This window comes from Capra hircus, chromosome 2 (genome assembly GCF_001704415.2).
Source record: "Capra hircus breed San Clemente chromosome 2, ASM170441v1, whole genome shotgun sequence".
Classification (NCBI taxonomy): domain Eukaryota; kingdom Metazoa; phylum Chordata; class Mammalia; order Artiodactyla; family Bovidae; genus Capra; species Capra hircus.
Window position 1 is genome coordinate 110,321,720 of NC_030809.1, and position 27,214 is coordinate 110,348,933.

Sequence of the window (27,214 nt, forward strand, 5' to 3'; positions counted from 1 at the left end):
GAGTCTACCCCTCTTATAACACGTTAGCAGACATTGATCTAGATTTAGCTGCATAGCACAGAGGATTTGTTCCACGAGTGCCATGGCAAAATGCTGCAGCACACACGAGTGTGCTCATCTACCCAAACTTCTCATCTGAGGTGTCATACTGTTGAGTCATAGAGACTAGAAATGGTCTAAAGTCAGAGGTAGGCTTGGGATAAGAATTCAGGTTTCTCAGTTATGAGTCTAGCATTCTTTTCATTGCTTCCAGGCTAAAGGGGGAGAACTAAATAAGCACTTATAATTTCAAGCACTCAGTCATCATCCTGCAAAATGTGAAGTTACCAGCCTCTTGTTTTCTGAAAAACTGTGTGGCTTTCTCAGACTTAATTGAAAACATAATGTTATGCTTTACATAGAGAAATCTATAACTGACCCACCATCAATAGATAAGTTATGTTGAGCAGAGCTTCTAGGGAGGGATTTTTTTATCTTATTTTATATTATATAAGATAGAATATTATATAAAAATATATCCCTATTTTATATTATGTAGAATATTTTTTATTTATTACTTAGTAATCAGTTTATTCTCTCTTGCCTTGTCATTCAGTCTCAGACTCTGAAATGTGAGTTCTCTGTATTGCAACAACATGACCCACAAGAGATTTTACTCAAGACTCTGCCCCCTGTAGTAACTAACAAATGTAAATCCCAGAGTGGCTTGTATCCAAACCACCTTTGGCCACATGGTTGGATAAGTAGCTACATAAGGCCACTGGAAGGGCAAAATTAGCTAAGCTTTTGTCCATGATCCCACCAGTAACTTATGATGTCTTAATAAAGTCTTCCTTTTCCATATTTTCTCCCTACAAAGTTCTTTACAAAAGGGTCATTTCTACTCAGTTTTCAGAGTCTCTCCTATGATGACTATTTCTTAAAAATAATTAGCCTGAAATAATACTTATGCTGGAGAGGTATATTTTGGGATGACAAATTCCGCTCCCCTTTGTATGCAAACATCTCACCTATGTGAAGTAACACATTTATCCATCCATGAAGAAAGTGGACCTGGATTAGTTGTCAGGGAAGAACAGTAACATGAAGGTTTAGAACATAGACAAGGGAGCTTCAGTGGGAGTATAGAGAAGGTCTGCTGGGGAGATTCCCAGGGTGGGGGCAAGGAAATAGGAAAAACTGGTTGTTGGGATAGGGAAGAGACACAGCATTAAAGCCATATGGACCTTCAAAAGTGGGAATAGGGATGTGAAAAGCCGTGTATGGGACTTTGAATATATCCTTTGGCTAAATTATAGTTTTGTCCAAGACTAGGCTTTATTGTACTAAAAACCACTCTGCTGCATATGGATGTTGCTCTGAGACTGAAATAAATGATCCTTACATACGTGGGTACTGGCAGGTATGCGTCTGTGAATGTCATGTTTTTCTCAGTGGGTTAAGTCTTCATGGATAGGTATCAACTGTCTAGGTTCCAGCACTTTTGCGAACACATGTCATGTCACTTGGCAGTCATGGTATTTCCAAGCAAACTCCAAGTGAAACATGTGGGGGAGGCAGACAACACCCAGGGCTTTTCTTAACTAGCTCTGTCTTTATTAAGATAGGCTGAACTGGCAGTTTCCACCCATGTGGCAGTAAAATGCAGGAAGCAGGGGCCTCGGCTCCGCTATAGACTGAGTTGAAGGGAAGTCTGGTTGCCTCCTTGACACGTTCTGATGATTTGATGCAGTTGTTTGCTGAGATGACATCCTGTTTATGAGTTTTCAAACTTAAAGAGGGAAGGAGTTATTAGTTTTTCCTCAGCTATACAATTTTAGAATCTCTGGGCCACAAATCTTTAAAGCTGTAGTTCTCATTTTAAATGGAAAAAAAAAAAAATCAGTGAAAACCCTGGTTTGGCTTCCTTTAAGCAGATAGTGTAAAGGTGTTCATTGGGCAGAAATTCCTTAAATTTCCAGACAAATGCCAATGAATGAAGAAATGGGGAAAGGTTCCCTTTGGGCATTAAATTTCCCACATACATGATGAAGTCTAGGTTGTGTGTTCAGAAAAGAACATTTGCTATATGTGCGTATCTTTCTTCATTAGAACAGCTTAGAGTACAGGCTGATCTCTTTATTTCTTCCCTCCACAGAACTGCAGCCCCTTCCATGTACACATAAATTATCTGTGTTCTTTTCTTGAGAGATTAAGTAGACTGGGAACTCTTCCACCTCCCCCTTGTCCATTTATTGATATTAACACTCAAAGCCATAGATAAATGCCAGGAGAGAGAGAAATCTGCAGAACAAAATTCAACATTACCCTTTCTCTCTCTGCCTCCTACAACTGTGTCATTTTCTTGTCACTATTGTAAGTTATCTCAGTGTATCAAATCTAAAACAAGTTCATGTTATATAGACTTATAGGATAGATCATTATCTAAGTGTTTTTTTTTTAAAAAACATACCAAATACTCTAGTATGTTTTATATAACTACTGAATTTAACCCTTTGCATTTTTATTGGTTATAGTGCTATTAACTAAAATGAGAACATTTCATTTACTCCAAGTATCACCCCTGCGTAAGTCTGTCCCAAGCTGACCCCCTGAACATTACTCACCCTGCCTGTTATAATTAGACAAAGTAGAGTTCGTTGCTCCCCGCAGGAAGGGAGACCACCATCACTCAAAGCTTTGGCAGTGTCTTGGAGAAGGAAAGGCTGGGTCAGAATTTGTTGAGAGGTCAAGTCTGATTCAAGATGAGTCTTTCTAAGTAAGAGGGCTTAATTAGAACTACATAAGGATCACACGAGCAAGTGAAGAGGAACAAAAGAGCTTCTTGATGAGGGGTGAAGGAGGAGAGTGAAAGAGCTAGCTTAAAAGTAATATTAAAAAAACTAAGATCATGGCATCCAGCCCCATTACTTCATGGCAAATAGAAGGGGAAAAAGTGAAAGTAGTGACAAATTTCTTCTTCTTGGGCTCTAAAATGACTGCAGATGGTGACTGCAGCCATGAAACCAGAAGGCGATTGCTTCTAGGCAGGAAAGCTATGATAAACCTAGACAGTATGTTGAAAAGCAGAGACATTACTCCGCTGACAAAGGTCCATACAGTCAAGGCTATGGTCTTTCCATGTAGTCATGTACGGTTGTGAGAGCCAGACCATAAAGAAGACAGAGCACCAAAGAACTGATGCCTTCAAACTGTGGTGCTGGAGAAGACTCCTGAAAGTCTCTTGGACAGCGAGGAGATCAAACTAATCAATCTTAAGGGAAATCAACCCTGAATATTCACTGGAAAGACTGATGCTGAAGCTCCAGTATTTTGGTCATCTGATGTGAACAGCTGACTCATTGGAAAAGTCCCTGATGATGGGACAGATTGAGGGCAGAAGGAGAGGGTGTCAGAGGATCAAAGGGCTGGATGGCATCACTGATGCAATGGACATGAACTTAGGCAAACTTCGGGAGATGGTGAGGGACAGGGAGGCTTAGTGTGCTGCAGTCCATGGAGTCGCAGTCGGACACGACTAGGGGATTGAACAGCAATAACAAGGATCCCTTACAATATAACCAGCCCATGATTGGTGGAAACAGCAACGTGTGAATCTGAAACAAGGGATTCACAGAACCATGGAGTTTAAACAATGGACATTTTTCACAAAGAGTTGATGGGTCTTGGGTCTTTGGAGAAATTCTTGTAATGAACAATCAAACCATTTGTCTGGACAGGAGACTCCTGGAAAAGAAATTCATGTTAATGGGGACAGGAATAGCCCAAGGTCATTCTCATTTAGACAGAAAGGTATGATTTTGGTTTTCAGTATCCAAACTGGGCTTCCTTGGTGGCTTGACAGTAAAGAATCCGCCTGCAATGCGGTAGACCTGGGTTCAGTCCCTGGGTTAGGAAGATCCTCTGGAGAAGGAAACGGCTCCCCACTCCAGTATTCTTACCTGGAGAATTCCATGGTCAGAGAAACCTGGCAGGCTTACAGTTCATGAGGTCGCAAAGGGCTGGACACGAATGAGCGATTTTCACTTTCACCCACGCTGACTGTGGGGTACAACATAGTAGTTCTCAGGTATACTCACATAACTTAATCTGGCAGAAAAAAGAGCTGATGTTTTCTTTGCAACTCCTTTTGGGCAGCATTTGACACCAGCCTTTTACTTTTCAGCATTTCTTTGCAATCATTTATTAGCTTATTAGCCTATCTCTTGTGTTATGGAAAATTAAACAGGAAAGTTTCCTAAACAAATGCCCACCAGCAGTCACCACCAGAACCCTGCAACCAATCCTTTAAACCCAGAGGGGGCAGCAGAGGGAAGTCAAATTTCAAGCCTGATTATTTAAAACAGCAACCCATCATCTCCGGCAACTCCTTAAGAGCAACTGAAATCCTGGGTGCTGGTTGCTTTCCAAGAGCTGAAAATCCTCTGAAGCAGGCAGGAAATTGCTATCTTTTAAAAGTTTTAGCCCTGTCTTCAGACCACTTGTCTCTTTCCCTTTAAGTTGGAAGCAGAGAAATTATCTTGGATCATTGCAAGCTCCATGTTAGATTCTTTCCTAACCCAGTTCCCACATAGGATATAAATTCCATCCAATGCCTCTGACTTCCGTTTTTTCCCTCTCCAATTTGTCAGTGAGTCACAGGAGGGTGCTCGGGAGCAGAGAGGCATCCTTAGCCAAAGAGACTGTCTGGGGGGTGAAGCACTGAGGATGCTTAACATTTGAAAGAAGTGTGAACACTGTATTTACATTTAAATTAAAATGGAAACTTCTTATAGGTTATGTTTCTGAAAGGTGTGTGTGGCACATCTGCTGAGGTCTATTGTTTATTCATGCTGTAAATCCTTTGAAATGTGTTAAAATGCTTCCCACTCATTATAAAGCTCCTGCCACCCCTGGATTACGACTTTGATGTCACCAATCCTGCTTCAAAGGATTTTTTCTGGGCTATTAATCACAGTTTAGCCTCTGAAGATATCGCCAGAGAAAACATTTGGACATCTTTGTGCTAGACTTGCTAAAAACTTTGAAATCTTTAGTGCCTTACAAATGCACAAATTGCAGCTTTTCCTTCCACTGACTTTTTATTTTGCTACAGAATCAAATGACATTTTAGGTAAAACAGATCTCTTAGTTTGGGGGGCTAAGGATGAGACAGGAGATGAAGGGTAGGTGGAGAGGAAGGGAGAAGAGAGTTCCAGCAGGACACTCAGACCCTTCAAAGGCAAAAAGCAGTAGAAATCAGAGAGGCCAAGAGATGGACGTTCAAAGTGGAGTTGCCGTATCATTTTTTCTCATCTTTCATTAATTTTTTTTTTTTTTACAAACCAGGGTTCATAGTAGCAAATTAGTGAAAGTCCCTGTTCTGTTGCCCTCTACTGAGACCGTGTGAACTGTTCATAGCAAATCATCATCATCAATGCTCGTAACACGAAGTGAGCACTTTCCTTGTACCAGAGCTGGGTTGATAATGCTTTTCATGAATTATTTCATCTAGTGCCCATAACAGCCCTGAAAATTATGTAGTCATCCTCTTTCTGGTAGAGAGAGGGAGACACCTTTACGTATGGAGATTCATTCCTCTTGTAAAGTTTTCTTACAAAAGGGTAATTTCAGCTCAGTTTTCAGAGCCTCATGTGTGTCTATGTTTCTCAAAAATAACAACTTAAAATAATCAGTATGCCAAAGGGAGATATTTTATTCCTCTTCATTTATAATCTCCACTCAAACAAGTATGAGGTGTTATCTCATTGTGGCTTTGATTTACATTACCCTGTTAGTGATACTAAGAATCTTTTCATATACCTTCAGGCCATTTGTATGTCATCTTTGCAGGCGTGTATATTCAAGTTCTTTGCCCAATTTTAAAATCAGCTTATTTTATTTTTTGCTGCTGAGTTGTAGGGCTTCCCTCGCGGCTCAGCTGGTAAAGAATCTGCCTGCAATGTGGGACACCTGGGTTCGATCCCTGGGTTGGGAAGATCCCCTGGCGAAGGGAAAGGCTGCCCACTCCAGTATTCTGGCCTAGAGAATTCCATGGACTATATAGTCCATGGGGTCGCAAAGAGTTGAGTTGTAGGAGTTCTTTATATATTTTGGAAACTAACCTCTTACGAGACAGATGGTTTTCTCCCATCTTTTTCCCCCTGTTGATGTGCAGGCCCAATTGTCTATTTTTGCTTTTGTTGCCGGTGCTTTTGGTGTCTTACCTGAGAAATAATTGTCAAGACCAATGTTATGAAGCTTTCCCCTTATGCTTATATAGTTTCCGGTCTTACATTTAAGTCTTTATTATGAGTTGATCTTCGAGTATGGTATAATATAGGGTTTCAGTTTCATTCTTTTGCATGTAAATGCCCAGTATTCACAGCACCATTTGTTGAAGAGATAATCCTTTCCCCATTGTGTAGTCTTAATACCCATATCAAAGATTATTTGACTGTGTGTGCATGGGTCTATTTCTGGGCTATCTGTTCTGTTCCACTGGTCTATATGTTTATCTTCACGTCAGTATTGTTTTGCCAGATTATTTCAACTACTCTAGCTTTGTAATGTATTTTGAAATTAGGACATATAAGGCCTTCAGTTTTTTCTTTTCCTTCTGAAGATTGTTTTGGAGTCCTTTGGGGTTCCATATGAATTTTAGGATTTTTTCTATTTGTCCAAAACTGTCATTGAGATTTTGATGGGGATTGCACTGAATTTGTAGATCTCTTTGGGTGGTGTGGACATTTTAACAATATTAAGCCTTCTAAGGGCTTTCCTGGTGGCTCAGAGGTTAAAGCGTTTGCCTGCAAGGCAGGAGACCCGGGTTCAATCCCTGGGTTGGGAACATCCCTGGAGAAGAAAATGGCAACCCACTCTGGTATTCTTGCCTGGAGAATCCCATGGACGGAGGAGCCTGGTAGGTTACAGTCCACGGAATTGCAAAGAGTCAGACATGACTGAGCAACTTCACTCACTCAAGCCTTCTAATTCATGAACGCAATGCAGGGTAACAGAATATGCCACCCCAAAATATGCCAATTGGCATAAGGATTATTTTAAGCTGAAAGCAATTGAAAAGGAGCAGATATAAGAAAAGTTCTCTGCCTTCCCTGCATTTGCCCAAAAGCAGGGCATAAATTTGTAAAAATGTGCCCCCTCTCCTCTCTACCAAAAAAGGCAGAAGTTAATCACCAGAGACAACTCTAGACCCTATCAACTCAGAGACAGCACTAGAGGAATCTGTATAATAAATTAGCCCTTATCTTATAATAGCTTCCCTATATATTTGTTGTTGTTTATATATTTGTTGTTGTGGTGGACTGTAGCCCACCACAGTCCGTGGAAAATCCATGGGATTTTCCAGGCAAGAATGGAGTGGGTTGCCATTTCCTTTTCCAGAGTATCATCTTGACCCAAAGATAGAACCCACATCTCCTGCATTGGCAGGTGGGTTCTTTAACACTGAGCCACCAGGGAAGCCCTTCCTTATGCATCTACCCTTACCGTGATTTCCCACCCCTGGAACTCAAAGTTCTTTTCCTTTGTCTTTCACTTCTTTATCAATTTATTGTTCTTTTGTTATAAGTCCAAGTTCTAACCACCCCTTTGAATTACTCATCGCTGAATAATGCTATATATATTTGCAATGCATGCATTAGTAAACTTCTGATTGTTTTCCTCTTGCTGCTCTATCCTCTGTCAGTCTAATTTGCAGGGCCCCAGCCAATGAACCTAAGGTGGGTATGTTGTAGGAAAAGGGACCCCTTCCAGGGCCCGAAACTGGGCTCTTGTCTAATACTCAGAAAGGAATTGTCCGAGGAGACACATCTGCTGACAAAGCAAGAGATTTTATTGGGAAAGGGCGCCCGGGTGGAGAGCAGTAGGGTAAGGGAAGCCAGGAGAAGAGCTGGCTTGCAGTCTCGGGTTTTATGGTGATGGGATTAGTTTCCGGGTTGTCCTTAGCCAATCATTTTGACTCAGAGTTCTTCCTGGTGGTGTACACCTTGTTCAGCCAAGATGGATGGCAGAGAGAAGGATTCTGGGAGGTGGGCGAACAGGGGTGTCTCCTTTTGACCTTTCTCAAACTTTTCTGGTTGGTAGAGGCTTATTAGTTCCCTGTTCCTTACCAGGACCTCCTGTGATAAAACAGCTCATGCAAATGGTTACTATGGTGCCTGGCCAGGGTGGGCGGTTTCAATCAGTGTGCTTCCCCTAACAGGTAGAGGAAAAAGTATATTTTTTTCTCCCTCACAATGGAATAGCTTTCCATTTATTTGTGCCTTTGTTGGTTTCTTTCAGGAGTGTTGTATAGTTTTCAGTGTATAAATTTTCACCTCCTTGGTTAAGTTTACTCCTAATTATTTTTATTCTTATTGATGCTATTGTAAATGGAACTGTTTTCTTAGCTCCCTTTTCAGATGTTCATTGTTAGTGTATATAAATGCCACTGATTTTTTATATGTTGATTGTATATCCTACAACTTTGAAATCATTTGCTAGTGCGTGTATATGACTGGCGGCTCAGAGGTTAAAGCGTCTGCCTCCAATGCGGGAAACCCGGGTTCGATCCCTGGGTCGGGAAGATCCCCTGGAAAAGGAAATGGCAACCCACTCCAGTATTCTTGCCTGGAGAATCCCATAGAGGAGCTTGGTAGGCTACAGTCCACGGGGTCACAAAGAGTCGGACACGACTGAATGACTTCACTTTCACTTTCACCTTCACATATGTAAGATGATGTCATCTGTGAATGGAGATAATTGTACTTCTTACTTTGCAATTCGGATGCCTTTAATTTCCATTTCTTGCCTAACTGACCTAGCTAGGGCTGCCAGTATTGTGTTGAATAGAAGTGGTGAGAGCGGACATTCTTGTCTTGTTTCTAATCTTAGAGGAAAAACTTCCAGTTTTTCACTGTTGAGTACATGAGTTATAGGATTTTCATATATGGTTCTCTTATGTTATAGTAATTCCCTTCAATCTCTAGTTTGATCCCTGGGTTGGGAAGATCCCCTGGAGGAGGCCATGGCAACCCACTCCGATATTCCTACCTGGAGAATCCCATGGACAGAGGAACCAAGCAGTCTATGTCCATGGGTCAAAAAGAATCAGACACGACTCAGTGACTTAGCACTAGTTTGTTAAGTGAATGTGAGACTTTGTGCTTTCTTATTTGCTTTTTAAACTAATATAAATTTAATTTATATTACAAATGATGGCTTATAAATATTATATTTTACTTATAATTTATATCATTGAGTTTCAAAATTTTTCCAAATGTTTCAAGTTCAGGGTTCATCATTTAGAACATTCTGAAAAATACAGGGACTCAAAGGGAAAAATTACTTATCATACTATTCTTTAACTTTTCCTTTGCCTTAATTTTATGTCTTCTTTGCACAGGTAACTTGGCCCAGACAAGAGCCAGGATAACAGCAGCCTCAAGATCTTTGCCTCCACATTTCAGTTCTGGGAGACTCAAGGTGAGTAGTAGGTTTGTACCCAAAATACTGTGGACCACAAGACGTTCCCACCCTAGGGATCATCCTAGGTGGGCAGTATTAGTTTCCTTTATCTGACCCACTACCTGGGAAGTCTAGAATAGAGACTGAGGCATTTAGGAATTTGGGGTAAAGAGATTTGAAGCATCATCATGGAATCCTTTACAATCCTGTGTCAGGGGAAAAATTTTTTTCCTCTACCCTCTTAAGTTCAGTGTTTGATGACTGAATTCAACTTGAACTGACAGATTAGCAAGACAAAAAAACCCCATATTTTAATCATATACATACAGAAGTTCACCAAAAAAGTGACTCTAAGGGCCAGTTAGATTTTGGGGTTTCTATACCATCTTAATAGGAGATGAAGAGAGGAAGAAGGACACTTCTGGGACAATCAGTGACTTTTGGGAAAAATAAATGGTCCTTTAGGAAAATAAATGAGAAGTATAACAGTTTTATATGACAGTATCTATTTAGGCAATTTCTTATCCCAGTGCTGACTTCTCATCTCTGGTGATGGGAATCAATCTTCTCTGATTGCAAAGCTCCCAGGGAAGGGATTTATGACAGTTGAATTATTTTTGGAGGCTTTGCTTTTAGGCAGATAAGGGGAGTTCAGAAAAGCTTCTTCTTGCAACTCTTGTTACTTATATGTCTTCAGTTCAAAATAATCCTCATGCTACATGGCATATGCGGACCCCTTTACCTGATTCTCAGAACTACTGCTTAAGTTTATAGAACAATGACACTTGGAAAAAAGTCCATCTGGGAAGATATAAGGGCTTCCCAGGTGATGCTAGTGGAAGAGAACCCACCTCCCAGTGCAGGAGATGTAAGGAAAGCAGGTTCCATCCCTGGGTCGGGAAGATCCCCTGGAGGAGGGCATGGCAATCCACTCCAGTCTTCTTGCCTGGAGAATCCCACGGACAGAGGAGCCTGGTGGGCTTCGATCCATGGCGTTGCAGAGTTGAACACAACTAAAGCAGCTTACTCACGTGCACATCCACATCCACAGGAAGAAGTGCACACATGCCACTTTTTCTTGAAGTTATCACCAACGTACAGAGGAGGATAATAAAAGGAGTCAGCAGGGAGGAAAGAAACCAAACCCCCTTCTATTACTCTGCTTTGCTCTCTGAAAAATGAGTGATGCACTTATTCATGCAAAGAGGGTGTTAGACAAGTTGCTAAATATCCTGCTGTAAAATATTTGTAACTGTTCCATTCTTCCTGCTAATGTTTAGCCCAAATCTCAAGGAATGGCTCCTTAATATTCATTGTGTATGCTAGCAGCAAGAAATAATGATCTGAAAGGTGAGGGGATAATAAACAGGTCATTTCTCTGGATTTTCTTACCCTTTGTTTATACTGAATATTAAATGATTCATTTAATAAAGAATAATCAATACAACCACATATAATACATGAATATTACCCCCAAATTGATAGAGACATACATATCTATACTCACTTCCTCTGAGAATAAAAGACCTGCACATAGTAAGGATTCAGATCATCTTTGTTAACAGTAATTCTTACATCCACATTGTTAGCACACTTCTATAGAATATTCTACTTATCAACCATGTGCGTTTGTGGCAGGATATTAGGGCTATTTAACATGAGTTATGTGGGACCCTAGGTCAGGTTTACAGAGGGGTTTCGGTGGTTCTGAGAGTCTCTAGATATTATATGTAAATGTTGTTTGTGTTCAATGCACTTGATTCTCATTATTCACAAAAGTTATGTTCTATGAGGCTTCTGTGAATGCTGAATCAGCAAATCTTGAAGCATTGCTCCTAGAAGAAATACATGGTTAGGCTCCTGCAAGCCTCTGGTCACAATACTGTTGTCAACTGATTAATATATAACCTGTATTATATGTGTTTCTCTTTAAAAACATTATATTTAATACAGGTGACCCTTGAAGAACATGGAGGTTAGGGACACCAACCCTCCATACAGTCAAAAACCCACCAATAACTTTACAGTGGGCTCTCTGTATCCACAGTCCTACTGATGCAGATTCAGTAAACCATGGATTGTGTAGTAGTGCTGTATTTACTACTGAAAAAGATCTGGATGTAAGTGGATCTATGTAGTTCAAACCTCTGTGGCTGAAGGGTCCACTGTAGATACTTCTTACAAACAATTAACTAGACGCCGTATTTCTTTGTATAAACATTATTTCAAATACAGTATTTGTGTCATTGAACTCAAGGCCACCAGCACTGTGACTCATGCCTGAGTGAAGCTAAACTAACACACAAATATGTTCCAACAGGCACATCATAGCCTTCTTACACTTAGGAACTCTCGACAGGACTTCAGTACTGTGATTAGGTGCTATTTTGAACAGTATAATCACCAGTCAAAAGCACAAAAAAAGGAAAAATTCTGGCACTTAAGTACACCTTGAAAAAGATACTTGCTTATGGTGTGAGAGCTGGAACAGGAAGACAGAGAAAGTGTCACTTTGTTCAGCCTCAGCTGGGAGCATGCACACCTGGGTATCAGTTTCCACCTCTCTGCATATCTGTAAGGGACCATGAAAGCATGTGAGCATTGATTGATTTGGAGATTAAAAATACATTTCAGCAAGTAGGCAAATTCACCAATATAGATCCGCAAATAATGAGGATCAACCATATGTGTGGTTTTTTTGGGGTTTTTGGCTTCCAAAGACTCCTTCTCCAATACTTTGGCCACCTGATGTGAAGAACTGACTCATTGTAAAAGACCCTGATGCTGGGAAAGATGGAAGGTGAGAGGAGAAGGGGATGACAGAGGATGAGATGGTTGGATGGCATCACCGACTCAATGGACATGAGTTTGAGTAAACTCCAGGAGTTGGTGATGGACAGGGAGGCCTGGCGTGCTGCAGTCAATGGGGTGGCAAAGAGTCGGACATGACTGAGCGACTGAACTGATGGACTGAGACTCCTTCTAAAAAGGATCATGACCCAAAAAAACCATGAGAGTCTCCTGTGTACTATTCAATATCAGCCCATATTCCCCTCCTTTGCTCAGTTTGATGTTTTGACCTCTGGATTCTGCTAGGACCTATTCCTCTGCCTTCCAAACTCCCTATCCACACATTGTTATCTCCTTCCCTATACTGCCTATGTGAAAAGTGTGCCCTCTAGTGTGTGGCATGTATTTACATCACTACTATCTATCTATCTATCTATCTATCTATCTATCTATATATATATATATGTGAGATGAAAATGACTAGAGATTTATTTTCCCTTGGAGAGAAGATGAGTTGAAAATTCTAATTAAGGCATCAGAAAATATGAGGGTAACAATAGCAATACAAAACTCCACCAATTCCTCTCTGCCTTATCCAAGAAAAAGTAGAAGAGGCGGCCCCGCAGGAAGCTAGCCTCCACCACATTAGCACCCCCACACTGGGCTGGTGTCAGCACCAGCCTTGCTTCCTCATTCAGTGCCATGGAGACTTTTGAAGGGAGTGATGCCGTAGGGGCTTTTTCCTTAAGAAGATGGATGCATCACTTGATAGCAATAAAAATTTTTGACCAAAGGCTTTGTCAATAGGCTAAATATAAACACTTCAGAGGTTTGGAGATGCAAATAGTAGGTACTTACTGAGACCAAAGGAAAAAATTCCTCCAGTTTTTCATTTATTACTGAGATGTAGATGGTTTTCGAGGCTTTTTGGAAGCTATGTCTTCATCCTAGAGTAAATTTAGTTGACAGATGAGGCAAATCTTTTTAATAATACTGTGCTTTCAGACTGATTTTAATAACTTATAACAAATCACACATAAAGGCATTATATTATGTTTAAGGAGTAGGTTTTGGAATCAGAACTGGGTTCAGACTTAGGCATGGCCAGTTACTGGCTGCAAGACTCTGGGAAATTTACCTAAAATCTTTGAGCGTTAACTTCCTTATATGTAGAATAGTAGTAACAATGATGTTTACCTCATATTGTCCTTTTGAGAATTCATTGACATAATATAGGCAAAGTGTTTAGTATAGTGATTTCACATTGGAAACAATAAATGTTTTATTACTCATGTTTTGATAACCATCTAAAATTCCATGTGTGTAGTCCTAATGTATACGGATGCTTACTCATTTCCTATGGGCCTGGAGTCTGTACCACAAACTGTAAAGCTTATTCATGACTACTTTGAAGGCTAACTAGCACCACTCACAAGGAATCGGGCAGGACATTTGTCATGCGGGCTTTCTGGACAAAGCAAGCTTGATTAGCTCCAGTTGGCTTATATGGTTATCAATTGGTGGTGTAGAAGAAGGGTATACTGGGTTAGACAGATGATGTTTTTATCCAGAATATTGGTTATACTGATCATTTTGAAATTGGTTTCATTGGAAGTATTTTCTCTGCCAGTAAGTAAAAAGATTTCCTTGCTGTGTTGCATGAGAGCTAGTACTCACCTTGCTGCTAAGTCGCTTCAGTCGTGTCCGAGTCTGTGCGACCCCATAGACGGCAGCCCACCAGGCTCCCCTGTCCCTGGGATTCTCCAGGCAAGAACACTGGAGTGGGTTGCCATTTCCTTCCCCAGTGCATGAGAGTGAAAAGTGAAAGTGAAGTCGCTCAGCACTCACCTTATTCCATGAAATAAAAACCCAGCATCCTTAATGTTGATTATTGTTGTTCAGTTGCTAAGTCATGTCCGACTCTTTGCAACCCCATGGATTACTAAACTAAAACCAAATCAAACATGGTAATAAAGGAAGGGGAACTGACTGACCTTTTCTGTGTGCATGCATGTGCAAGGCAGCGGTTTTTAAATAACACAGACTTTGGAAAGTTAAATAATAAGTCAAAGTCCACATAGCTATTAAGCACAGGAGCAAGAATTTGAACCAAGTGTGTCCAATTCCAAGCCCTGGGCCCTATAGCACAAACCCCCTGAGGCTTGGAAGCTCTCCCAACCTCTTTTCTTCCTATCTGAGGTAAAAATTTATAAGAATCTACAGAAAAGACTTCTTTGTTGTTGTTGTGAAATCCCCGCCTTTGGAAAGAACAATTTGCTAGATGATGGCTTCAATAGAATCTACTTTCTGGATCATTTCTAAGAAACTTTATTTTTTTAATTAAAACCATTAACTGGGGGCTTCCTGGGCAGCTCAGATGGTAAAGAATCAGCCTGCAATGCAGGATTCTTAGTTTCTAAACCTAGGTAGATAAGATCCCCTGGAGAAGCGAATGGCAACCCATTCCAGTATTCTTGCCTGGAGAATCCTATGAACAGAGGAGCCTGGTGGGCTACAGTCCATGGAGTCCAAAAGAGTTGACATGACTGAACAACTAACACTTAGCTTTAACGAAATCAGTTCAGAAAAACAAGCTCTTAATTTAGACAATAACCTTTGCATCTCTTTTGGCTTTGAGTTTTTTGCAGTTCTGTAGAGTTCATGGTGGGCTTCCCTGGTGACTCAGCAGAAAAGAATCTGCCTGCAACGTAGGAGCCGCTGGAGATGCAGGTTCTATCCCTCAGGAAAAGCCCCTGGAGGGAAGGCATGGAACCCACTCCATGGGTTCCATGGCCTGGAAAATCCCATGGACAGAGGAGCCAGTCCATAGGGTCAAAAAGAGTTAAACACAACTGAAGCAACTTAGCACAGCACAGCACAGAGTTCATGGTAGGGCCCAATGCAGTCAAAGACCTCCTACTTTAAAAGTTCAAGAGAGGCAACTTCTGGTATGTCCCTTGTCCGAAGTGCAAGTCCCTCTTTTAGATCCACTCCATATATAGTTCAGTTCAGTTCAGTCGCTCAGTCGTCTCCGACTCTGCGACCCCATGAATCGCAGCACGCCAGGCCTCCCTGTCCATCACCAACTCCTGGAGTTCACTCAGACTCATGTCCATCAAGTCAGTGATGCTATCCAGCCATCTCATCCTCTGTCGTCCCCTTCTCCTCCTGCCCCCAATCCCTCCCAGCATCAGAGTCTTTTCCAATGAGTCAACTCTTCGCATGAGGTGGCCAAAGTACTGGAGTTTCAGCTTTAGCATCATTCCTTCCAAAGAAATCCCAGGGCTGATCTCCTTCAGAATGGACTGGTTGGAACTCCTTGCAGTCCAAGGGACTCTCAAGAGTCTTCTCCAACACCACAGTTCAAAAGCATCAATTCTTGGCTCTCAGCTTTCTTCACAGTCCAATTCTCACATCCATGCAGGACTACTGGAAAAACCATAGCTTTGACTAGACAGACCTTAGTTGGCAAAATAATGTCTCTGCTTTTGAATATGCTATCTAGGTTGATCATAGCTTTCCTTCCAAGAAGTAAGCGTCTTTTAGTTTCATGGCTGCAGTCACCATCTGCAGTGATTTTGGAGCCCAAAAAAATAAAGTCTGACACTGTTTCCACTCTTTCCCCATCTATTTCCCATGAAGTGATGGGACCGGATGCCATGATCTTCGTTTTCTGAATGCTGAGCTTTAAGCCAACTTTTTCACTCTCCTCTTTCACTTTCATTAAGAGGCTTTATAGTTCCTGTTCACTTTCTGCCATAAGGGTGGTGTCATCTGCATATCTGAGGTTATTGATATTTCTCCCAGCAATCTTGATTCCAGCTTGTGTTTCTTCCAGTCCAGCGTTTCTCATGATATACTCTGCATATAAGTTAAATAAGCAGGGTGACAATATACAGCCTTGACGTACTCCTTTTCCTATTTGGAACCAGTCTGTTGTTCCATGTCCAGTTCTAACTGTTGCTTCCTGACCTGCATACAGATTTCTCAAGAGGCAGGTCAGGTGGTCTGGTATTCCCATCTGTTTTGGAATTGTCCACAGTTTCTTGTGATCCACACAGTCAAAGGCTTTGGCATAGTCAAATATACATATACAGGGGAACTTCATAACTATGCAAATACCCTTTGCCAGTCCAAGGGACCCTTGACCAACCCAAGGCCTTTCCAAATTCTAAAATTAGAAGGTACCCCAATAGTATATTATTTATTCTTTAAAATATAGTACTAGATATATAGGTGGTGGACTATAGACATGCATTAACATTTCCAAGTTATATAAAGCAGAATAGGTTTTTTCTACCTAAGAGTTACTTTGTATGTGAGTATAACAGCAGAACTTAAAGTCATGCTGGGTGATTACTAAAACTGAATCAAACATGGCAATAAAGGAAGGGGAACTGACTGACCTCATGTGTGTGTATATGCACGTAGCAGTGGTTTTTAAATAACACAGGCTTTGGGAAGTTAGTAATACTTCCATCCCTGTATCTTGCATTGCAAACTGGTGCTTCATTCTGTATTTTTCCAACTTGCTACAGGGGATGGGTATTGATCTTGAAAACAATACATATCACACCTTTAAAGTTATATCTTAGCAGAATTAATATGCAGCTAAGATTTTCCTGATCCCTAAACTGTTGTATTCTCAAATGCCAAGGGTCTGGTGTATTTTCTGAAGAATGGTAACAGATAAATTCTACTAATAAGAGAAATATGGATGAGTTTCCCAGCTGCCCCTTCACCGTGTATCAGAGCCTAGGGGGCTGGCACTAGCCGGCTAATTTGAATAAAAAGGGAGGGAAATGAAGGAGGAAAAGCAGAGTTCAAAGCAAGCTGTGGTTCTTCAGGGAGGATCTCTGAATAAAAAGAAATAGTGGAAAAATTCTCAAAAGTTGTGTGTGTGTATGAAAGTCAGGTGGGGAGAAAGAAAATAAGGAGAAAGAATGTTTAGGAAAACTGTCAGAATTTACAGTTTGGCCAAAGGCAGACCATAGCCAAGATGTTTCTTGCTTCAGTCCTAATTAGCTTTCTCCGAATCTCACCAGTGCTAAGCTGTGTCCTCCTAGTGAGGGTGAGATAGGGAAGGAACCTTCCGTGTCGTCCCTGCAGGTAGAGCCATCGGACCTATGCAGGTAGGGCGGGTATGTTGTGTTTCTTCTTTTCTGTGTGAGAGCAACCTTCCTTTCCAACACAGAGCTGTCATTTCCTCCTTTCTCATTAAAAAAACAAAACCAGCTATAGGCGGTTGTACTGTTGCTCAGCTACATCCAGATGAAACGTCGGCTCTGGGAACAGATCCAGTCTGCAGCCTAGAGAAAGAAAGCTGCACTGCCCCCGCTCATGGCACTTTGCTCAGAGACACCCTCAGATTCCTGCTCACTATTTAGGTTGCTTTTCTAGTTTGAAAACTTAATTCCATGTTTATTCCCCTTCTTAAACAGACCTATTTTCTTTATATAAGCCAGTTGAAGCGTTTTCTTCAGTTTTGCAAACAGTCCCCTAAATGCCCCTCAAGTAAGTCTCGTTATTCAGCCACCTCCCACGGCCCCGTCCCTTCTATGTAGCCTCTTCTCACTGTTGCTGAACAAGGCTGCAGACATCCTCACGCTGCGGGGAGGTAGCTGCCTGGACAGCAGTCCACTGAGTGGAACGCACGTGCTGACAGCGGCTTCTTCCAGTTCAAGTGTTCCTGCTTCATACCCCAGCCACCTGTTCCAAGCAGACGGGAGGCTGGTGCTGAAACGCTGCTCATATGCTGTGCAAACCAAACAGCTCTGTGTGTGCAGAAGCAGGCATTTTATCATTGAGATAAAATGAGGGAATACAGGGTGCCTGCAATTGTTTGCCACTGTGCTTTTCATTCATAAATTCTTTCCGGTCAGCCCAGGTATTTGGGCCAGATGCTTGGGAACAGGTGTCCTCTAGGCTCTGGTCCACAGTGAACACGTGGGAACTGTGGGCAGCAGGAGGGATGTTGTAGGGTCAGAGTCTGATAGCAGGAAGGCAGTTAGGATTTCACTAATTCTCTTGTGGTGCAACCTGGGCTTTGGGTCCGTGCTTTTGTAATTACAGTGAAAGTGAAAGCCGCTCAGTCGTGTCCAACTCTTTGCGACCTCCAGGCCAAAATTTCCCAGGTTGGGAAGATCCCCTGGAGAAGGGAAAGGCTACCCATTCCAGTATTCCAGCCTAGAGAATTCCATGGACTGTATCGTCCAGGGGGGGTCGCAAAGAGTCAGACATGACTGAGCGACTTTCACTTCACTTCACTTAGTAATTGCCTAGCTTCAGGTGTTGTTACCCAGTTTTCTTTTTACAAATAGCATGGTCTCATATGACATTATTGGAGAACTTAATAAGGGCCCAGTAGAATGTGGAGAAATACAGAAAGAACATGGGTGGGGTTTGTACTGAGACCGTATAGTGTATCACAGAGTGTGGTCATTGCCATGGATAGAACAGTGTAAATCCTGTTTTTCTTTAAGATGTCTTTAAATGAGTACATCATAAACATCAAGGCCCCTCAGGTATTTGACCAAATAGCCTTTCACATTTTGGGAAATGTCAGAAAATAAGCTGTCTCTATACCCAAACCACTATCCTCTGCCCATGTTCCAGGTGGACACTCTGGAGGTGATACGGCATCCAGAAGAAACCACCAACATGAAGGGGCAAACCATGGCTTCTTACTTCCGGGTAAGGAGTCTTCTTGATCTCTCCTCTGCCTGTTTCCAGAAAAGATGAGTCAGCCCTTAGCACAAAAGGCCTAGATACCACAGAGTCATTGAAACAACAGCAAAGCTCAGAGTCAGTTAGGAAAGATGGAGGTGTGGGGAAAGGAGAATTATAACGGGGAACCCACCCTTGAGTACAATGTGAGACCGCAAGTGTCTACAGAGGGCCCTCTCTGCCACTGGCACAAAGTTCATTGAATGTGCTGATTCTGTTAGTGTTTCAGCTGCTTCTTGGCCTTAAAGCTACTGGAGTCAGCCAGTTTTCCAGCATATTTACTGAGAAGTAAAGTAGTTAATAAAATTACAGAAGGAGGCTTGTCAAGTTCATGAGAAAATAGGTCTTAGCTTCAACTTTATTTTCTTAGGCTGAATTGACCCATTGCAAGAGCCATTTGCCTGAGCGCAATTATTTCCCATCTCTGTTACCCCAATTCCTGATATTTTTACCTGGTGAATGACTCTTTTGAGTAAAAATGTTATCTCCATAAGGACTCTGTCAAATGCACATTAGAGAGGAAAGATAAGAGACTGTCACTTTATACTGATTTGCAAAGATTTGTTTATTTTCAAATTATGAAGCACTCAGATTGGGAACCCATTAGAGATCACTGACCATGGGGAACTGAGGTCCAGGCAACTTCATGATGGAGATGCTGTTAGACCAGACAGAACTACTGAAACCAGGGACAACAAAATAAGGTTGTAAGGTGGGGTTGCCAAAGTAAGGGACTTGGCAGGGATAATAAGTCAAGTGGACCATGAGCTGGAGTTGCCAGGCAGGCTGGAGGGTGGGCCTGGGAGCCAGCACCATGGAAAGGAGGTTCCACCCAAAGCTAGCGGGTTCAAGAAGGACCTAGAGCCAAGAAGTCTGACCTGTGCTTTAGAGATAGACTGGAATGGGCCTCAGTGTATGGACTGTAGGGACCTAGAGGTCTTTGGGTCTAGCATTCCATCGATGTAGTGATGCCTGCTGCAACTTCTCCAGCCGGTAGGTTTTCAGCCCCTGTTTCATCACTCATGGTTGGAAATCTCTAATTGCCATGTATTTCTTATCCTGATCCCCTTAGTGGTTTGATTATACTCTCCTAGTTTCTGCATGTATGGGATTTGAAGGCTCTGACTGTAAGGTTATCCTCAAGATCCTAGAGTCCCTCTTTCAGCAAAAGAAACCATTGGGAGTGCAATTTTCAGAAATATAGCCATAACAAACAGTTGGGTGTCCTCAAAATACTAGTCCCCAAATGCTAAAAAAATGGTGCATTGCCAAGCCAGGCAATACCATTTTGGATCAGTAGCAGGTAAAATTATGAAATAATAGGACTGATTTTACATGTGGCTTGTAATTGCCCCAAAGACATGTCCAAAAGAAGAACTGCCACTGTGGATGTCTGTGAGAAACAGAGAGCACCCCTAGTTTTCCATGTGTTCTTTCTGTTCTCTACACAGCCATTTGGTGTATGTTAATTCATCTTCATTATAATCTCCTTTTACCGTCCAGTTTTCTTGTTTTCTTTGCCTTCTTTATTTTTCTCATTTCTCCTCTGCCTTTGTAAGATTGCCTTAGACTTTCTGGTGATTGTTAGGTTAAGAAGACAACTGACCCCTTCCATGAAACCTGGACCTGTAAAATTACAGATACAGTTTATGGAGCATCACCTTGAAATATCAGAGACAAGCTAGTTCTGGCAACAGAGTTATGAGATAATCTAAGCAAGTTCTTAGATAGCTGAGTTTCTGCCAAGTGGGATATTGCTTTAAAGAAAATCCACAGGCAGCTATAAGTACAGAACAATATGTCAAGACCTATATTGTTATTTCTTTTTGCTGAATTCTTGTTTAGCCTCAAAGATTCCATGAGTTGTTTACAAGCTGACAAATGGCCCTGGAAGCCTGGGCCAGCCACTGTTGTAATTATCCATTATGACTTTGGTAACCTCACTTCTTGTGCATTTTTTCCCCTGGTAGTATTCTCTGATGGATCTGCTCTCTAAAATGGTGGTGGGACAGCCCCACTTTGTACGCTGCATCAAGCCCAATGATGACCGAGAGGCCCTGAAGTTCTCCACAGACAAAGTGCGGGCCCAGCTCCGCTCCACGGGCATCCTAGAGACAGTCAGCATCCGCCAGCAGGGGTATTCTCACCGCATCCTCTTCGAGGAGTTTGTGAAAAGGTCAGGCTGGTATTTTGGGAAATACATTATATTAAACACAACTCTGCCAAGCCATTCTGTCCCCTGGGATCATCCCCAGCCCTCTTGCCTCTAAACACGTGATTGGCTAGTTTGTTGTTTAGTTGTTAAGTCATGTTCGACTCTTTTGCAACCCCATGGACTCTGCCTGGCTCCTCTGTCCATGAGATTTCCCATGCAAAAATACTAGTGTGGGTTGCCATTTCTTATTCCAGGAGATTTTCCCAACCCAGAGATGGAGCCATCATCTCCTGCATTGGCAGGTGGATTCTTTACCACTGAGCCACCAGGGAAGAATTTCCAGCTGCCATTTACTTGCTTAAATGTTGTTTCTGTTGTACTCCAACTGAGTTACAGTCGTCTGGAAGACAAGTTAAGCTCCCGTCTGATCAGTTCAGTTCAGTCACTCAGTTGTGTCCAACTCTTTGCCACCCCATGGACTGCAGCACGCCAGGCTTCCTTGTCTAATACCAACTCCTGGAACTTGCTCAAACTCATGTCCATCAAGCCAGTGATACCATCCAACCATCTCATCTTCTGTCATCCCCTTCTCCTCCTGCCTTCCATCTTTCCCAGCATCAGGGTCTTTTACAATGGTCAGTTCTTCGCATCAAGTGGCCAAAGTATGGGAGCTTCTACTTCATCATCAGTCCTTCCAATGAATGTTCAGGACTGATTTCCTTTAGGGTCGACTGGTTTGATCTCCTTGCAGTCCAAGGGACTCTCAAGAGTCTTCTCCAATACCACAGTTCAAAAGCATCAATTCTTTGGCCCTCAGCTTTCTTTATGGTCAAACTCTCACATTCATACATGACTCCTGGAAAAACCATAGCTTTGACTAGACAGACCTTTGTGGGCAAAGTAATGTCTCTGCTTTTTAACATGCTATCTAGGTTTGTCATAGCTTTTCTCCCAAGGAGCACATGCCTTTTGATTTCATGGCTGCAGTCACCATCTGCAGTGATTTTGGAGCCCACAATTTTGATTTAAAGTCTGTCATTGTTTCCATTGTTTCCCCATCTATTTGCCATGAACTGATGGGACCAGATGCCATGATCTTAGTTGTCTGAATGTTGAGCTTTAAGCCAGTTCTTTCACTCTCCTCTTTCACTTTCACCAAGAGGCCCTTCAGTTCCTCTGCACTTTCTGCCATTAGGGTGGTGTCATCTGCATATCTGAGGTTATTGATATTTCTCCTGGCAATCTTGATTCCATCTTGTGCTTCATCCAGCCTGGCATTTTCCATGATGTGTTCTGCATATAAGTTAAATAAGCAGGGTGATGTAATCCTTTCCCAATTTGGAACCAGTCTGTTGTTCCATGTCCGGTTCTGACTGTTGCTTCTTGACCTGCATACAGATTTCTCAGGAGGCAGGTAAGTGGTCTGCCTGGCTCTTTGCGAGCCCATGGACTGTAGCCTGCCAGGCTCCTCTGTCCATTGGATTTTCCAGGCAAGAATACTTTAGTTGGGGGCCATGCCCTCTTGCATAAGATCTTCCTGACCCAGGGATCGAATCTGGGTCACCTGCATTCCAGGCAGATTCTTTACTGTCTGAGCCACTAGGGAAGCCCCCCTTCTGATCACATCTGAAAAATACAAATGTCTACAGGTATTTTTGTGTTACAGATAAACATATATATAATATGTGTTATATATAAACATATATATGAACCTTAGGTTTCAAAATCTCCAGATTTTTTTTTTTTTTTTGCTCTGATGGAAGTATTCTTCCATGAATGGCTCAAAATTCTGGCAAATATAAATGCACACAACACACACTCCTCTCTCAGGATCTGGCACTATTTAATATGATAGCTATCACCTACATAGCACCTCAAATGTCCCAAATGTGTAATCTCCTTGGATCCATACAGCAGCCCCATAAGCTAGGCTTTATTATTATCCCCACTTTACAGATGAGGAAATTGAAGCACAGAAGGAAAGTAAGTGATTTTACCAAAGTCAGTGCTGATAAATGATAGGACCAAAATCTGAACCCAAGGAGTCTGGCTACAACAGCCACAGTTTTAATCTCTTCAGTCTACTCCATTCAATGAAAGTTTGCTGCAGAAATTGCTGCAGAGCTTTCTAAACCCAGAAAGTGCCTTTACATAAGGGTGAAATGTTGCTCTTTTCTGAACAGCTGCCGTAGGTATGTCTTACATACACATGTGATTATAAGTAGAATTTTCACAAAACTTTCTGTGAAGAAATAAGAACAACAACAACAGAGAATCTCTGAGAAGCACTATTATCTGAGAATATCCAGAGAGGAAAATTAAAATTCATTATAAAATCTGCTGCACCCCACCAATCTTTAGTTTCTTTTTACCACCACGCTGAAACTTCTGCCCAAGGTCATTTTTCCAACTTTTCCTCAGGGAAGAATGCATCCTAATACGGCAGGTCACTTCATTGGATCTTCCCAATGCCACTAAATTCCATGCAGATGAAAGGGCAAAAAGAGCTTTTGGCAATGAGAGCTGTTAAATTAAAAATAAGAATGAAATGGCTTTTTAAAAGGAAGTGTCTTTGAACCTCTTTTTCCATCTTAAATTTAGAGGTGGAACAAAGAAAAAAAAGATGATTTTAGCTCATGAATGTGACTAGTCAAGTATTTTTAGCTACCAAGAGTTGAATACATAAAAAATATTTAAGAAAACAGGTCAAATGCTAAACAGATTGGCACTTCTTTGTTCGTAATCAGAAAGCCAGTAGGCAAGTATGAACAGGAGTTTCAAAATGTCAGTAAATCTGAGGGTATCAAAGATTTCTGAGCCAGCAAGTTAATTGGTATTTTGATCCTTTTGAGCAACTTAACAACAAAATGGATGAGTTAGCAGTTTCCCCCCTTGATGTTATTCAACAAATAGGGGCGCCTCTTATCTTCCTGTTCAGGAGTGCTGTTTTGTAAACTCTTAGCAGGAAATATGCAGACAAAACAATCAAAGGCAGGGCTTATCAGGTGGCAGTAAATAAAAGATAAAGACTTGTTTAGTGTTACTCTTTACCTTTTGTGTTTTCTGGCACTCGCGACTGAAATCCTAACTTGCACACACCTGAAAGGCAGTGTTTTGAGGATTATGTTGTCTGGTTCAAAAATGAGGAAGGACTTTCCCAAGTCACCCACGTCTGCAGACTTGGCCAAAGCTAAAATGCTTCCTTGCCTCCTCATCCTTGAATTTCCTGGCAAAATGACTTAGAAATGCGCTTCCAGTTTTCTACTCATGGCGCCTTCAAGAAAAGGGCTATTTTCAACACCCTCTCAACAGCGGGGCCAGATAGGTCGGAAGCATTCGTCTATTCTCAGGTAGGCATGAAGAAGGCCACCTGACAGTGCTGGGCGGGTAACTGAGACCGCCTGGAAGTCCTACTGTGGAGCTGCCACAGGAAAGAACCACGAATGCTCATCGGCTTCATGGTCAATGGGCTCTGAAGTATGGTCCAGCAGAAGGTCTGCTCTGAGACACACGCGTGTGGTGCACATACTTGCATGTGTTCTGGCAAATGTCTAAAGGATAATACAGCATATTCAGTTCAAAGTCTTCTAGTTTACTAAACTATTGTAGAAAATAGTATAATTTAGTGAGAAGATTGACGTTCTAGTCTCCTCTTAGATATAGTATTTGGCAAGTAACCTAATATTTCCATAAAGGATATTTCATCATCTGCATGATAAGAAGTCAGGAATACACAGAGTCCACATCCTAAAGATTTTCAGAGATTACATGTGGATTCTTGGGCCTTAACCTCTAAGTTTTCCAGAAAGGCCCACCTCTCCCAGTTTAGTTCAAAGGACGGAGAACTGCATCTCCCAGGACTCAATTCATAATAACTGTTAAATCAGCGTCTGTTGAACAAAGTGAAACTTTTGCCATCTTCTCTTTCATTCAGTTCACTTCAGTCGCTCAGTCGTCTCCGACTCTTTGCGACCCCATGGATCGCAGCACGCCAGGCCTCCCTGTCCATCACCAACTCCCGGAGTTCACTCAAACTCACGTCCATTGAGTCGGTGATGCCATCCAGCCATCTCATCCTCTGTCATCCCCTTTTCCTCCTGCCCCCAATCCTTCCCAGCATCAGAGTCTTTTCCAATGAGTCAACTCTTCCCATCAGGTGGCCAAAGTACCAAAATATTAGGTTACTTCACATGAGGTGGGCAAATATCAGCTTTACATTCATTCCTTCCAAAGAACACCCGGGGGTGATCTCCTTTAGAATGGCCTGGTTGGATCTCCTTGCAGTCCAAGGGACTGTCAAGAGTCTTCTCCAACACCCCAGTTCAAAAGCATCAATTCTTCAGCACTCAGCTTCCTTCACAGTCCAACTCTCACATCCATACATGACCACTGGAAAAACCATAGCCATGACTAGATGGACCTTTCTCGGCAAAGTAATGTCTCTGCTTTTTAATATGCTATCTAGTTTGGTCATAACTTTTCTTCCAAGGAGTAAGCGTCTTTTAATTTCATGGCTGCAGTCACCATCTGCAGTGATTTTGGAGCCCCAAAAAATAAAGTCTGACACTTTTTCCACTGTTTCCTCATCTATTTCCCATGAAGTGATGGGACCAGATGCCATGATCTTTGTTTTCTGAATGTTGAGCTTTAAGCCAACTTTTTCACTCTCCTCTTTCACTTTCAAGGGGCTTTTGAGTTCCTGTTCACTTTCTGCCATAAGGGTGGTGTCATCTGCATATCTGAGGTTATTGATATTTCTCCCGGCAATCTTGATTCCAGCTTGTTCTTCTTCCAGCCCAGCGTTTCTCATGACGTACTCTGCATAGAAGTTAAATAAGCAGGGTGACAATATATAGCCTTGACGTACTCCTTTTCCTATTTGGAACCAATCTGCTGTTCCATGTCCAGTTCTAACTGCTGCTTCCTGACCTGCATACAGATTTCTCAAGAGGCAGGTCATGTGGTCTGTATTCCCATCTCTTTCAGAATTTTCCACAGTTTCTTGTGATCCACACAGTCAAGGCTTTGGCATAATCAATAAAGCAGAAATAGATGTTTTTCTGGAACTCTCTTGAGTTACTCTCTTGATTAACTCTTTTGAGTTACTCTCTTGATTAACTTTTTTTCAATGATCCAGCGGATGTTGGCAATTTGATCTCTGGTTCCTCTGCTTTTTCTAAAACCAGCTTGAACATCTGGAAGTTCACGGTTCACGTATTGCTGAAGCCTGGCTTGGAGAATTTTGAGCATTACTTTACTAGCGTGTGAGATGAGTGCAATTGTGCGGTAGTTTGAGCATTCTCTTTCATTAGCAACTTCCATTTCCTCTCATGATTGCATGAGAACCCATGGTGCCCTGGTATCTTCTCCTTCTTCCTTTTATTCCTCTACTTCCTGTCCTTCAGAAAGCTAGGTGTAACCTCTGTCTTCTCATTCTCTTCAAACAGTCCATCAAAAGTCCTGTCAACCTTACCAGCTAAGGTTTATCAAAAAGATTCCTTTGGGAATTTCCTGATCCCTTCTCCCAAGGCTTTATTAATCTCCCATCCTTTCTCCCAAGGTCTTTTAAAATAATAGCAACAGCTTGAGATATAATTCATATATGATAAAATCACCTTTTAAAGTGCACAATTCTATGGTTTTAGTATATTCATGAGTTGTACAACTAACTGCTATCTAATCTGAGCATTTTTCATATGCTTATTGCTCATTTATAATATTTCCTCCAAAGAAATGTTTATTCAGATCCTTTACCCATTTAATTGTTGATTTCTATATATTCTGGATACTAGCCCTTATCAGATATACTATTTGCAGTTTTCTTTTTCTTTGGAATTGTCTTTTCAATTCTTGATGGTATTTTTTCAAGCATTAAAATTTTTAAATTTTGATGAAGCCCAATTTTTCTGTTTTCTTTTGTTAGTCATGCTTTTGGTGTCATAGCTAAGAAATCATTGCTTAATTCAAGGTCATGAAGCTATATTCCTATGTTTTCTCCTAAGAATTTTATGGTTTTAGGCCTTATATTTAGATCAGTAGTGCATTTTGAATTATCTTTATGTGTGGTGTGAGGTACATATAGGTTCAACTACATTC

General features: G+C 41.6%; 1 protein-coding gene across 1 annotated transcript in view; it reads left to right on the forward strand.

Moving 5' to 3' along the window:
* Nucleotides 1–27,214, forward strand: part of MYO3B (myosin IIIB) — a 454,205-nt gene that overhangs the window by 250,445 nt on the left and 176,546 nt on the right. Inside the window, 3 exon segments of the mRNA XM_018066782.1 lie at nucleotides 9,386–9,465; nucleotides 18,853–18,930; nucleotides 20,934–21,139. Of these exon segments, the coding sequence (XP_017922271.1) occupies nucleotides 9,386–9,465; nucleotides 18,853–18,930; nucleotides 20,934–21,139 (364 nt within the window).